The following is a 16,072-nucleotide window of genomic DNA, read 5'->3' on the forward strand; positions in this document are numbered from 1 at the left end:
CCTCATCTGCTGCATTGCTACAGGGCCTCAGAGTGGCTGTTCCCATACCTGAAAAGTGTGCTGATGGAGGGAGGGGGCTGTAGGTTTGGTGACAGTGGGAGCTGTAGATGAGTGGAGCTGGATCCCTGGGGAAGCTTGTAACCTTGGCTGAAGAATAGCAGGCATGATGTAGGGTATTTCTGGAGGAGAAAACTCCAGGTTTCACACTGGGGAAACTTTGGGGAACAGAAATGGGAATCTCTCTCCTTTGATATCGCTCATGCACAACATGGATGGTGGAGCAGACCAGTCTCTTACTATGTTTCAATCCTGGGGGAATGACACAAGCGCTATGGACTAGGAACACAGGAAATTAGGACTCTGGGGCCTGGGAAAGCTGGATGGGGGCAGGGTGGGCAGGTAAGAGCGTCGGGGAGGTTGTCTTGTCTTAGAGCAGTTGGAAGTCCAGGGTACCCAGGAGGAACAGGCACACATCTCCATAGCCATGGAGGAAGAAGGCCGGCTGGAAGTTCGACATCTTGGGGACCCCGGAGGGCGGCGAGGCACCTTGGTTCCCGCCCGTGCCTCACCCGCGATCCCTTTCCTCAATCCATTCTCCGGGGACCCAGTCCCTTCTCTGTCGCACCCGCAGCGCCCCGGGCCCAGGTGATCTCCCTTGTCCCGCCCCGGGCTCGGCTGGGCCGCAGTGCTGCTTGGAGCCGGGGCAGGGCGGGGCGCCTCCATTGTGGATCCGACGGTCCCGAGCCTCCGCCTGCGCGCAGCGGCGCCAGGAGCCTCGGGGATCCGAGGGCGCGGGCGGGCGGGGAGGCGGGCAGAGGAGGAAGGGAGCGGTTGGGAGCCGGGCAGCCGCAGCCTCAGGTTCCTCTCCTCAGCGGCGGCAGCGCCCCCTCCTCCCGCGCCTCAGCCGCCTGCGTCCCTCAGGAAAGATGCCTCAGCCCAGGGCTGTGAGGAAGGGACCCGAGTCACCGCCTGAACCGCGGCTGCCGCCGTCCTCTGAAGTCGTCAGCGCTGCCCTCGCGGGCGGCTGGAAGCAGGACTCGCCGCAAAGCCCTAGGAAGACAGAGCTCGGCCGAGGCTCGGCTTGTTCCCTCGAGCCAGGAAATCCGCTCCTGGAGCTGCCCTCCCTTTGCCAGAGGTTGGGAGCATTTGCAGCAGAATTGGTGGCTTTCCCTCCCCCTCCATACATTCCTCCTCCTCCTCCTTTTTCAATTTTTCTTCTTCCTGGGAAGTGAATTGCTGATGCTATGGGGACTTTTTTCATTTATGATGCAACTGGTTTCGTTTCCGGATTAGTTTCAGGAATTGAAATTTGAAAAAAGGAGATTTTTTTTTGTTTTTGTTTTTGTTTTTGTTTTTTTGAAAGAAGTGTTCACTCTTTAGGTTTTTTTACTTTTAATTATTACTTTATTTAAATATACAATTTAATTGTATTATTTTCTTAAAATGTTAAATCTATATTTTATGGAAACTTACCCTTAAGATATATATGTTATGGGTAAAATTGAAGATGTTTCCTTTAAGGGAGGTGACTGGTGTTTACTGGATGTTTACTTCAGCACAGGCATTGTATGACAGTTGTTGAAATAACAAGTGGCTTATTTTTTAAAACCATATCTTTAAAATTTTAGGTTCAGGTAGTAGTCTTAGACATTGTAATGTCATTGACAAGAAAACCAGCAGAAACTGAAGCAAACATGTCCGGAGAAGTGTGTGTGAGGCAGTTGGAGCAGTTTAGTTTAGATGGGCCAGCCGAGACCAATGGGCAGTGCTTCAGTGTGGAGACGTTACTGGACATACTCATCTGACTTTATGATGACTGCAATAATTCTCCACTGAAAAGAGAGAAGAACATTCTTGAATATCTAGAATGGGGCAAGTTTTCTTTTTAATATCCTTAATGTGTAGCTGGGCATAAACATTATTAACTATGGTGAAAATGGTGTGTATATCCTTAACAAAAGAACAAACGTCAATTAGCCAAGACTTTTCTCTCCCAGTTTTTCATAACTCTTTGCCAGGAGTAAAACTGTGCCACCTAATTGTTGCCTTGTTTGGCCTTGCTGTGTGTGAACTCAATTGCGCTTGGGGGCAGCAGTGGGAGCTTTAATGCTGGGATTGGCAAAATTGGATTATTGAGCACAGTTGTCACAGCCGTTCAGTGGGAGGGTATTTGTAGGTTGGAACATTCCTTCCCAGTCTTTGAAAATTACTGGAGATGAGAGAAATTGAAGTCCCCATGTTTATCTTAGGACAACAGGAATGTGGAGGTGGTGATCAATGGGTTTAATTTCATCTCTGTATAGCTCAGGCAAAGGAAACTACTATCCATGTAATTTCCAAAAATTACTAGGTGCCTGAGAAATAATAGAAATTGTGTGTGTGTGTGTGTGTGTATGCATGTGCGTGTGTGTGCGTGTGCGTGTGCGTGTGCGTGTGTGTGTGTGTGTGTGTGTGTGTGTGTGTGTAAGTAAAGCAGAAGTAGTAGGAGAAATGTGTGGAGGCTGCTCCATCTGCCTTAGATTTTGTTCTAAATTGAACTTGTATTTACACAGGCTAGATGTGACTCAGGTGACCTGTAGTAGTAGACTAGATCAGTGATGGGGGCAAACACTGCATGTGACCTTCAAGGTAGAAGGCTTGTCTGAACTCCTGGAGCCTCTGATGTCACTTAGAGGGAAGTCTGACATCTAGCAGTGGCCATCATTGCCCAGGCTGGTAGAGAGGGCACAGTAGCTCTGGAAGGGTTTGGGCCATCTAGAATTTCGTGCTGTTGAAATACTTTTAGTTATCTAAATGATTTTTTTTATATTGAAGATCTTCATTCCCATTTTACCCTTAATTTTCTGAAGTAAAAAATTAAGTACCCGTTGTTGTTTGTGTTTCCAAATTCATTCAAAATTTGTTTCTCAAGTCAACTCCCACTTTAAGAATGCCTACATGAAGCAATTTTAATTCTCCAATATTCCAGTATTAGAAGAGTGATTGATAGTAGCACAATTTTACAAGGTTTAAAAAATGTCCACATGTGAATGGGATGATTTCACAAAGCAGTTTGTCCTCATCATGTGGGAAACGTAAGAAATCTTAAAGCAGTTGTCAGGCAACTTCTCTCTTGAGAGTAGGTAATTTTTATGTTGGCACTGACTTTGCATCTACCTGCACTTTTTGTGCAGAATACAATATTTTATGAAGCATAGGGAGTTCTACACCCGGTGTTTCATAAACGTAGGAATTCTGTGGCGTTTCTTTTTTTGAAGACTTAAAAAGGTTTCAATACCCTCAGAGTTGGAATTTGAGTCCTTCAGTGACAGCTTCATAGTGATACTGTAGTCTGTGATTATGATTGTCATTTAATATCTTATTCATTTGCAAGAAGGTAGGAGAACTCTTTGTACATAGCAGTGGCAAATATAATTTAAAATAGTGTATAAAAGAAAATGCATTTCCATGGCTTCCTGATGTGTAGTAGTTTATGCTATGGGGTATTTTGCATCTTATTAAAATAACTTACGTATCTTTCATTATGTATCTTTTCTATGCTTATGAAGACACTTTGCAAACATACGTGCATACAGATTTACTTATACTAAACAGTTTAAAAATGAAGTGTTTTGCTACATTCACTATATTTTTTAAATTTTTTCCTTACATAGGTCTTGAAATTACTGTGTGACTGAGGCTGGCTTTGAACTCCCAGTCCTTCCAGTTGTCTTTCTACCTTCCCAGTGCTGGCATTACTGTGCACTACCATGCCCAGATTAGATAGTGCTGGGAATTGAACCAAGACCTTTATATATGCTAGGAAGTACTCTGCCAATTGAGTTGATCCCCAGTCCAAATTCACCTTCATTCTTAATAATAATTTCATCTTACCTTTTTAGTTGTCTTATATTTGGTATGATGAGGCTCTACAGTCTTATGAGCCGTTACTGGCATTTTAAAAAGGTTTATTTTTATTATTTTAAATTTTACATGTGTGTGTGTGTGTGTGTGTGTGTGTGTGTGTGTGTGTGTGTCTTGTGTAGGTATGTGTTGTTAGTGGAAGCTCCTGAGAAGGCCCCAGACAATTGATCCTCTTGGAGCTGGATGCTGGTGGTTGTAAGGTGCCTGACTGGGTGCTGGGAATCAAACTCAGGTACTCTGGAAGAATCATTTGCCTTCTAAGCTGCCAGACTATCTCTTTAACTCCAAGAGAAATGTTTAAAAATGATAAAAATGTATATTTCTTTTTAAATATTATAATAGTTACATCATTTCCTTTTCTTTTCTTCCTTCCAAACCCTTCTATAACCCTCTTTCAAATTCATGGCTTCTGTTTTCACTAATTGTTTCTCTCTCTCTCTCTCTCTCTCTCTCTCTCTCTCTCTCTCTCTCTCCTAAATACATAAATACAACATGCTTAGCATGTATGTTTTTGTATTTATGTTTTCAGAGGTGAACAATGGGTTTTGGATGACCAGTTGGTGTGTTCTTCCAGGGGAAGAGAGAATAGAACTTTTAAGGAATTACTTTGTGTACTTTAGGCTCTTAAGCCTCTGCTGGGCTCTTCCCTTCATAAGAGTTATGAGTGGAAGTGTTGTAGAGATGTATCATAAGTGGTGTCATTACTGTCTTTGAGCTATTGGGGATCTTAGATTAAGCATGATAATATCTTATTGTTATTGCAATGAGTCATTTCCTCTTCATTTATTAGTCTACCACTAAATTTTGGGAAATGTTCTATATCATTCCCATTGCAAAAAATGTATAAAAATATCTAGATTAGGTTTCCGCATTGTGAATTGACTTTATCTTAAATTTTTAGTGAATTATTAAATTTTGAGGATGGAAATTTATAGGAATATTATTAAGGTTAAATTTTACAGTTTAGATTTGCTTCAAGCTGTCACTTTTGGTTTGATTGCAGTCATTCAAAAGTATTGTCTTTAGGTTTTTAAAAGACCCAGTAATTGAAACAGAACAGTGTAGTTAAACATTCCGTATTACAGGTTCAATATTTGTGTTTGGCATTTGTATTATTGGAAGTACCACCTAGTTGCTCCATATTTTTTTGCAAGGGATGACTGGTTACTTTTAAACATCTAGTCAAGATTTTGTGTGTATCACTCCATTAATTTCATTTGATTCCAAGTTATGGTCCATTTCGTTTCTGTAGTGGTACAGGTAATATCTTGTTCTTAACAGTACCACAGCAAGAAAACTTGACTATTCCAAGTCAAGCAGGAAGCTTTTCTTTTATAGCATTTCTTGGTTTTGGTGCTGAGGAAGAAAAGTAGAGTAGGAGAGAGGAAGAAGAGATGAAGTCAGTGTGTGCTAGACCAAGGAGATAAAAACACCATGAGACCAGAGGTCACTTCTGAGCTTAATAATTTATATGATTGTCTAGTTACAGGCAGCAAGACTTAAAAAGCTTTCTTTTTTTTGTTAAATTGTTGAAAAGATTTCTATTTATAGTTAGTAAAATCTGAAAGACTTTCTTTGATTTTTGAGTTGTTGGAAAGATTATGGTTTCTGTTGGGAGCTGACTCCTAGCAGAAAGGCTGTCATCTTTCAAGGCATCTCGGGTCATATATTTGCAGGTTGTCACTTTTCCACCCTGACAAGAGACTTGTTTTTCTAGCATGATGTTTTTGCAAACAGCCCACAACAGCTGAGCTCATTCTGATAAACATCTTGTTTTTCTCAGACATGTCCTGGACTTATGCTTTAGTGACCCCAGGTGCAAGGCACTCGTGGTTAAGTGTCTCAAGCTGCACCCCCTACTTGTGCTTATATACCCATAATTGACTTTCAATAAACAAGACTTGATCAGACACCTTGTCTTGTCTCCATTCTTCACATCTCTTGCCCCTCAATCTCCACTCTCTCCCTCACAGACCCCCTTGACTGACCGAGTGTTTCTGTTTTTGTTTCAATAAGAAGAGTTTTGATGTCAGTAGTGGTTATAGTCATGTTATAGTGGCGCTATAGAAGAAAAGTAGTTGTGATGCTGTAAACGAACTAATGACTAGTACATTCACTGTTCATGACATTGTTTTTCTTCTACTTTGAAGTGAGAAATTTGAATGTTAAGGATTTGCTGATTTATTTAAAAAGTGGCTATAGGATAGTACTACTCAGAACAGGAGGATCTGCAAAGATTCCTGTATGTAGATTACTTTTCTAGACTTTCTGATCTTGATCTTATAACATTTCATGTAAGTTATCATTAACTGACTTTATAGCTTCCTCAGATTTTATGTGACACCATTGAATAGCCTGATTATTACACTTATTGTTAGGAGATATCAAGAGGTATTGTAAGATAAACATTTCCTTTTATTAGAAGTTAACATGTTTGTTTGTTTACTATTTTATTATTGAGACAGGGTTTCTCTGTGTAGCCCTGGCTGTCCTGAAACTTGCTCTGTAAACACCAGGATGGTCTCAAACCCAGAGTTTGCCCTGCCTCTGCCTTCTGAGTGCAGGGATCAAAGGAGTGCTCCACCACAGCCTTGCATAGAGTAGCTTTGAAGTTTATTCTCAGTTTTTTCCTGTGTGAGCTGGGGTGATGATGGCTTGATTGGAAGGAAAGAACTGAATCATTTTTAGAATACTTTATTTGTTCTTTCTGTCTGTTGTGGCTCACTCTTAACTTTTCCTGAGTAGAAATATTTATCATACAGAATTGTTAAGATAGTCATTGAATACAGATGATTAAATTAATTTTAAAATAAGCTCATTTGTGATCATTGTAAGTGTGTTTAAAGTATAGGTAGGCCACGTGTTTCTTTTACACTAGTCATAAAATATTCTCTATCAAGAATGGATGTGGTTTATCTGAACCAGTGTTGACATGTTCCAGAAATACTCCATAAGTGATAGTTTGCTGTTGTACCATTTCTCTCCCTTCTTCTGGTGCCCCCCTTCTTCCTGAGGGAGTTGACAAATAATATTGGTTCCTGTAAGGAATTGCAGTATTGATCACATGGTTAGTAAACTGTTAAAACAATTGTGCTCTGTGAGTGAGAACAGGATGTCAAGGCTCACATTTTAAGAATTTTAGAAAGATTTCATATGAAAACCAGGCATACTTTACTATAGCAGTGTGAATAAGTACCATAATGTGTTGGAAACTTTATGAAGTATCCCATAAATCTTAGGACTTGATTACCATTACATAGTAAGTCCAGTCTGTTTTAGGGCAAAAGAACCGAACTTGGCACGAGTTTTCTTGTGTTACTCAAATCTTACTTATTGCCAGGAAATTGTGTTTAAAGCTTGTTCTTTTTCATCCAGTTGAGTGTAATAGTTTAAAAACCATCAAGGGCTGGAGAGATGGCTCTCTAACCACTAGGTTAGGAGCAGAGTGCTCTTCCAGAGGTCCTAAGTTCAATTCCCAGGAACCACATGGTGGCTTACAACCATCTGTAATGGGATCCAATGCCCTCTTCTAGTATGTTTGAAGACAGCTGCAGTGTGCTCACATATATTAAATAAATAAATCTCTTTAAAAAATCACTATATGAAGTCCACCCAACATTTAAAAGTTAGGCTAGAATAGAAAACAGTCAAGTTCATCATACATAGAAAGAGTAGATATTGGTATACAAAGCATTTGTGGTTTGTTGCATTTCTCACTCCTGTGTCTTACAACTGGATATTAGAGGAGTTTAGAATATTGTGTAGGTGCAGATGTATATGTTAGCTCATCATGAGAATATTAGAAGTGTAAGGCCCGACAGGTAGGGCCTCCCTGCTATTGGGAATTCACGGCCACCCCAATAACTGCAAAGACACCGAACTTGATGTAACAGCAAAAGGTATATTTCAATCAACGCGTTGAGGTCGCACTTCCAGCCTATCCTACGCAGAGGCAAGCAGTGAAGTACGACCCCCACTTACCCCCACTTAGGGAAAAGATAGAGTTTTTATAGTAAGAACCGCAACCCAGGGAAACAAGGGGGAAATATCAAACACTATTCAATTTGTCTTGTGGTTCGTTTTGTTCCTGGTATCCAGGATGCATGGGCACACTGAGAACTCCCAACTCAAACTCTCCTGGTATCCAGGGTGCACAAGAACACTAACTTGAACACTCAGCTCAAACCCTATTCGATTTATCTTGTGGTCACTTTTTAGTTCCTGGTACCCATAGCACTTGGTCACGCTATCTTGAACTCCCAAGTCTGAACTCTATTCAATATATCATTTATTTTGTCTTGTGGATAGCTAGTTTCCTAGGACCCAGAATGCAGAACAAGTTGATCTGCACTCTTGACTCCATCTGTGGAAGGTTTAAAATTTTTTAACCCTTTCAGAAGCATGGCTTCTGTTTTCAGAAAGAACATGTGAAAGATCCAGGACAACAGATAGGGAATGTGCATAGGGACAGGATTGGGGGAGGGGAGGGGCAAGGCAAAGGAGAGCTTGGACAAGGGAGAGGATGAGGATAAATAGCAAGAGAGTGAAAGAGCGACAGAGAGAGAGAGAGAGAGAGAGAGAGAGAGAGAGAGAGAGAGAGAACAAACTCCATTGTGTTCCTAACAGCATTGGCTAATTTTAATTTAGAAGAAGATACTGGATATAAGAATTAGCCTCTCCTTCCGGTCTGGGCCAGAGCACTGAGCAGATCTTGGGTGGAAGCTCTGCCCCCAACCTCCAAGAACCCAGAGGAAGCAGAGATCCCAGGTGCTCTAACTCGGGCAGTATCTTAGGTAAGCAGACAGCAGGGCCCGCCCTAAACAGGGAGTAACCAGGACCCACTGAGGACCCAGGAAGTCACTCCCGGCCCAGAACACTGATTCCTTCTGGACTGGGCCAGAGCACTGAACAGATCTTGGGTGGCAGCTCTGCCCCCAACCTCCAAGAACCCAGAGGAAGCAGGGATCCCAGGCATTCTAACTTGGACAGTGTCTTATAAACTAGTTCTCAGATCTGAGGCCTGGACCAGACCTCTGCAACGTCTGCTGTTGTGTGGACCCTGGATTCCACCTAAGACATACTGGAAGGTCCACTCAACCCAGAGCCACAGAGGAACAACTGAACTCAGAGCGTCAGACAACATATCCTGAGATATTATAGAGGAGACACTGCACCCAGAAAAGCAGATACCTAGCTGGACTGCTACCTTGGAGGCACCATATCCTGAGGCATCCTAGAGGTACCACTGTAATCAGTGCAGCTGGAAAAGATCACAGAGATATCTGGACCCCTAGGAGATCAGACATGAGCTAGATAACTGGAAAGGCAGGCTTCAGTCAGAGACAGCAAGTACAGGCAGCACTAGAGTTAACCAGATGGCAAAAGGCAAGTGCAAGAACGTAAGCAACAGAAACCAAAGTTACATGGCATCATCAGAACCCAGCTCCCCCATCAGAGCAAGCCCTGAACACCCCATCACACCAGAAAAGCAGGATTCAGAATTAAAATCACTTCTCATGATGATGATTGAGGGCTTTAAGAAAGACATAAATAACACTCTCAAAGAAATTAAGGAGAGCACTGGTAGACAGATAGAAACCCTTAAAGAGGAAACACAAAAATCCCTTAAGGAATTGCAAGAAAATGCAACCAAATGGGAGAAGGAATTAAACAAAACCATGCAGGATCTAAAAATGGAAGTAGAAACAATAAAGAAATCACAAACGGACAATACCCTGGAGATAGAAAACCTTAAAAAAAGATCAGGAGTCATAGACACAAGTGTCACCAACAGAATACAAGAGATGGAAGAGAGAATCTCATGTGCAGAAGATACCATGGAAAACATTGACATAACTGTCAAAGAAAATGCAAAATACAAAAAGCTACTTACCCAAAGTATACAAGAAATCCAAGACACAATGAGAAGGCCAAACCTAAGGATAATAGGTATAGATGAGGGGGAAGACTCCCAACTTAAAGGACCAGTAAATATCCTCAACAAAATTATAGCGGAAAACTTCCCTAACCTAAAGAAAGAGATGTCCATAAATATACAAGAAGGCTACAGAACTCCAAATAGTTTAGACCAGAAAAGAAATACTTCCTGCCATATAATAGTCAAAACATCAAATGTACAAAACAAAGAAAAAATACTAAAAGCAGTAAGGGAAAAAGGCAAAGTAACATATAAAGGCAAACCTATAAGAATTACATCAGACTTCTCAGCAGAGACCATAAAAGCCAGAAGATCCTGGACCAATATCATACAGAACATAAGAGAACACAAATGCCAGCCCAGACTACTATACCCAGCAAAACTCTCAATAATTATTGATGGAGAAAACAAAATATTCCATGACAAATCCAAATTCACACAGTATCTTAACACAAATCCAGAACTTCAAAGGATAATTGGTGGAAAACTCCAACACAAGGAGGGAAACTACAACCTAGAAAAAGCAAGAAAGTAATCTTCCAAAAACCATAAAAGAAGGTAGCTACACAAACATATCTCCACTGCCAATAAAAAAAATAACAGGAAACAACACTCATTTTTCCTTAATATCTCTTAATATCAATGGACTCAATTCTCCAATAAAAAGACATAGACTATCAGACTGGATACGTAAGCAGGACCCAACATTTTGCTGCATTCAGGAAATGCACCTTTGTGAAAAAGACAGATACTACCTCAGAGTAAAAGGTTGGAAAACAATCTTCCAAGCAAATGGTCCCAAGAAACAAGTGGGAGTAGCAACTCTAATATCAAATAAAATCAGTTTTCAACCAGAAGTAATCAAAAAAGATAAGGAAGGATACTTCATATTCATCAAAGGAAAAATGTACCAAGAGGAACTTGCAGTTCTCAACATCTATGCCCCAAATGCAAGGGCACCCACATACATAAAAGAAACTTTACTAAAGCTTAAAGCATACATTGCACCCTACACAATAATAGTGGGAGATTTCAACACCCCACTCTCAGCTATGGACAGATCATGAAAACAGAAACTAAACTGAGACACAATGAAACTAACAGAAGTTATGAACCAATTGGACTTAGCTGACATCTATAGAACATTTCATCCTAAAACAAAAGAATATACCTTCTTCTCAGCACTTCATGGTACCTTCTCGAAAATAGACCGTATAATTGGTCACAAAACAGGCCTCAACAGATACAAAAAGATTGAAATAATCCCTAGTACCTTATCAGACCACCATGGACTAAGACTTCTCTTTGACATGGACAAAAAGAACAGAAAGCCCACATACACTTGGAAACTGAACAATGCTTTACTCAATGATAACTTGGTCAAGGAAGAAATAAAGAAAGAAATTAAAGACTTCTTAGATTTAAATGAATATGAGGACACATCATATCAAAACTTGTGGGACTCACTGAAAGCAGTACTAAGAGGAAAAATCATAGCTCTAAGTGCTCACAAAAAAATTTAGAAAGATCACATTTTAACAACTTGACAGCAAACCTGAAAGCTTTAGAACAAAAAGAAGCTAATATACCCAAGAGGAGTAGATGGCAGGAAATAATCAAACTCAGGGTTGAAATCAACCAAGCTGAAACAAAAAGAACTATACAAAATATCAACAAAACCAGGAGATGGTTCTTTGAGAAAATCAACAAGATAGACAAACCCTTAGCCAGACTAACCAAAGGGTGCAGAGACAATATTCAAATTAATAAAATCAGGACTGAAAAGGGAGACATAACAACAGAAACAGAGGAAATTTAAAATATCATCAGATCCTACTACAAAGGCCTATACTCAACAAAATTGGAAAATCTGGAGGAAATGGACAATTTTCTAGATAGATACCAGGTACCAAAGTTAAACAAGGAGCAGATAAACCATCTAAACAGTCACATAACTCCTAAAGAAATAGAAACAGTCATTAAAAATCTTCCCACCAAAAAATGTCTGGGGCCGGATGGTTTCAGCGCAGAATTCTTTCAGACCTTCAAGGAAGTCCTAATACCAATCCTCTTCAAGCTATTCCATCGAATAGAAACAGAAGGAACACTACCCAATTCGTTCTATGAAGCTACCATTACACTCATACCTAAACCACAGAAAGACCCAAAAAAGAAAGAGAACTACAGACCAATCTCACTTATGAATATTGATGCAAAGATACTCAATAAAATTCTCGCAAACCGAATCCAACAACACATCAAAACAATTATCCATCAAGATCAAGTAGGCTTTATCCCAGGAATGCAGGGATGGTTCAATATTCGGAAATCCATCAATGTAATCCACTACATAAATAAACTCAAAGAAAAAAAACCACATGGTCATCTCACTGGATGCTGAGAAAGCATTTGGCAAAATTCAACATCCCTTCATGTTAAAAGTCTTGGAAAGATCAGGAATTCAAAGCCCATATCTAAACATAGTAAAAGCAATATACAGCAAGCCAGTAGCCAACATCAAACTAAATGGAGAGAAACTTGAAGCAATCCCACTAAGATCAGGGACTATGCAAGGCTGCCCACTCTCACCTTACCTATTCAATATAGTACTGGAAGTTTTAGCTAGAGCAATTAGACAACAAAAGGAAGTCAAAGGGATACAGATAGGAAAGGAAGAAGTCAAAATTTCACTATTTGCAGATGATATGATAGTATACTTTAGTGAACAGTTCCACCAGAGAACTCCTAAACCTAATAAACGACTTTAGCAATGTGGCTGGATATAAAATCAACTCAAACAAATCAGTAGCCTTCCTCTATTCAAAGGATAAACAGGCTGAGAAAGAAATTAGGGAAATGACACCCTTCACAATAGCCACAAATAAAATAAAATATCTTGGAGTGAATCTAACCAAGCAAGTGAAAGATCTGTATGACAAGAACTTCAAGTCTCTGAAGAAAGAAATTGAAGATCTCAGAAGATGGAAAGATCTCCCATGCTCCTGGATTGGCAGGGTTAACTTAGTAAAAATGGCCATCCTGCCAAAAGCAATCTACAGATTCAATGCAATATCCATCAAAATTCCAAATCAATTCTTCATAGAGATAGAAAGTGCAATCTACAAATTCATTTGGAATAACAAAAAACCTAGGATAGCAAGAACTATTCTCAACAATAAAAGAACTTCTGGGGGAATCACCATCCCTGACTTCAAACTATACTACAGAGCAGTAGTGATAAAAACTGCATGGTATTGGTACAGAGACAGACAAGAAGATCAATGGAATAGAATTGAAGACCCACAAATGAACCCGCACACCTACGGCCACTTGATCTTTGACAAGGGAGCTAATACCATCCAGTGGAAAAAGGACAGCATTTCAACAAGTGGTGCTGGCTCAACTGGAGGTCAACATGTAGAAGAATGCAAATTAATCCATTCTTATCCCCTTGTACAAAGCTCAACTCCAAGTGGATAAAGGACCTTCACATAAAGCCAGATACACTGAAATTAATAGAAGAGAAGTTGGGGAAGACCCTCAAATACCTAGGCACAGGGGAAAAGTTCCTGAACAGAACACCAATGGCTTATGCTCTAAGATCAAGAATCGACAAATGGGACCTGATCAAATTGCAAAGCTTCTGTAAGGCAAAGGACACTGTCAACAAGACAAAACGGCAAAAGATCATTACCAATCCTACATCCGATAGAGGGCTAATATCGAATATATACAAAGAACTCAAGAAACTAGACACCAAACAACAAAATAACCCCATTAAAAAATGGGGAACAGAGCTAAACAAAGAATTCTCAACTGAGGAAACACGAATGGCTGAGAAGCACCTTAAGAAATGTTCAACATCCTTAGTCATCAAAGAAATGCAAATCAAAACAACACTGAGATACCACCTCAAACCAGTCAGAATAGCTAAGATCAAGAATTCTTTGAAGTCTATTTTTGAATCAGGGCTTCTTCCTCTAGTTTTCTTCTCTAGTTTCAAAGGGCGTTCCTTGAATCCATGCACTATTACTGAGGGGTGTGTGTGTGTGTGTGTGTGTGTGTGTGTGTGTGTGTGTGTAAGTAAATGTGCACAGACTCTTGTAAGTTTGGAAAATCAACTCAGATATAATTCAAGTAAAATATTTTAGGTTATCCTAGGATTTACAAAGTTTATAGGATTGCAGAATCATCATTTTGAATAATGTCTGTAGGGTCCAAGTATTCTAGTGGGTATTCTTAGGGAAGTGTTGTTCCTTAGGAACTTTTTATTGAGGTTAGACAGGAACTTTGAGAAACTTGAATCTAGCTTTGAGTAAGTTATATTTTACTTAGTGCCTGTAGAGTTATATTTATGTGTGTGAAAATCCCATAACCTGAGAGATAAATTCAATCATCCTGAAGTAGTAATGGTGCTGTTGATAGAATGGCATCTAAGAAACACACTGCTCACAGTAGGATTGGAATGATACACTGAAGACCTGTGCTGTCAACTCCTGGATGACTGAGATGTTCCTATAACATTCTTCTTGTTCTGACTGAACTAATTTCCCATGGAAAGGCATTTAATGTTTTTAAATACAGAAATTCTCACCTTATTTTTGTACCTTCAGTTACTATAATTTTAACATGTTACAAAACTATTTTGTGTCTGAAAATTTTTGTTCATTGTGATGTTTAGGAAGAAAAAGCCTTGAACTCTTGTAATTTCCATGATCTATTGTGTTTTGTTTTTTCCCCCAGGGTAATAAGTGTTTCAGCTAAGCAATTGGTTTCTGTCCTCTCAATTTGTGGGAACGTTTATTACTATGTATAACGGTGTATGTGTTTCTTGTGTCAGCATCTATTTGTTTCTATGTATTATAAAGAAACCAGATGATCGCTCCTCTTTATTATGGAGAAACCCATGCACAACTGGTGTTATTTTGACAGCATGTGGACAGCTAGAACTTTGTGATTACCGTAAAGTTTTGTTCTAAGTTTTAGCAGGATAGATAATGATACTGGAGGACAATGAACCTGATTGTTCAGAAACAAGTGATGAGCTTTACATGTAGACTGGCTCCTTTAAGTATTGACCAGGTGATCTAGGCAAGTTATTTAACCTCTTGAATCTGTGCTGTATCAGCTGTAAAGAAGTAAACATTACTACAATGTTTTACTGAAAGATGAAAGCCAGTTTAGAAGTTTTCCTCACAACTTAGATTATTTTGTTAGTTTCAGTCCCATTCTGATTTTTTTCCATTTTAATACTGGATCTCATGGAGTCCTTGAACTTAATATGACCTTAAACTTCTGATTCTTTTGTCTCTACTTCCTAAGTGCTAGGATGTGAAGACATGGAGATGCAGCTCCCAGGCAGGATCAAGTAAGGATTGGTGAAAGGTGCAAGGAGGGGCTGGAATGCTGCCCTTGAGGAGAAAATGTTTTTCTCACTTGGCCTCAGCTATGTTCTGCTTCCATCTGTCTTTGTGGAAGAGGCTCTCAAGGTCTCTGAGTTATAAATACTGGAGTGATTTGTTAATTAAATGTTTTAAGAAGAAGCATTTGCTTAGTCTTGCCTATATTCCTAGTATTATAGGAATAAAGATTTTATGATTTTATTTTGCCAAAGGGAATTTGACGGAATTCGTGTTTTTACCTATGTAAGGCTAAATAAAATTTGTGGCAGTATGCAGTTGCTTCTTCCTTTGCTCTGCATCCCTTGTGTCCTAGGTTCTTTCGAGATAGATACCCAGGCTCCCCAACACACTAGATGCTGACACTTGATGCCTGAACGGGGACCCTGAAAGTGATTCAGGATGGTCAGACAAGGTAAGTTTATTTTATCACAGGGAAATAAAACAAGGTAAATCTTCTCCTTATCTTGCTATGCTTAAGCATCTCTTAAAAGTGCAGGGAATTTGTGTATCTGAGTCTGATTTAGAGTTATGTCTAGAGACAGCAAGAGACTATAATCCTTGCTTCCCTGATGACGGTTCCATAGATTCTGACATTTGGCCTAGAGTGAAAGCTAATGTGGAAAAGGCTGCAAGGCAGGGAAAAAGATTCCAGTTCGGTTTTGATCTATATGGGCTGTTATTTTTACTGTATTTAAGGCTATGAATGAAGACAGGGTAGTAACAAATGTAGCAAAAGAAGCTGTGCCTTCAAGAAAGGATTTAAATTTAGATGAAGAAGTTAAGGATGAAATAAATAAAGATAAACAGGAATTATTAAAGCCAGAGAGAA

General features: G+C 39.7%; 1 protein-coding gene across 1 annotated transcript in view; it reads left to right on the plus strand.

Moving 5' to 3' along the window:
• LOC143436481 (rho GTPase-activating protein 20-like) overlaps window positions 1-1,805 on the plus strand; it is a 40,631-nt gene extending 38,826 nt beyond the window's left edge. The window contains exons 15-16 of the mRNA XM_076920861.1: window positions 483-1,160; window positions 1,629-1,805. Coding sequence (XP_076776976.1) covers window positions 483-1,160; window positions 1,629-1,805 — 855 coding nt within the window. The remainder of the gene's footprint in view (window positions 1-482; window positions 1,161-1,628) is intronic.
• Window positions 1,806-16,072: the final 14,267 nt, after the last annotated feature.

Source organism: Arvicanthis niloticus, chromosome 22 (genome assembly GCF_011762505.2).
Source record: "Arvicanthis niloticus isolate mArvNil1 chromosome 22, mArvNil1.pat.X, whole genome shotgun sequence".
Taxonomy (NCBI): Eukaryota; Metazoa; Chordata; class Mammalia; order Rodentia; family Muridae; genus Arvicanthis; species Arvicanthis niloticus.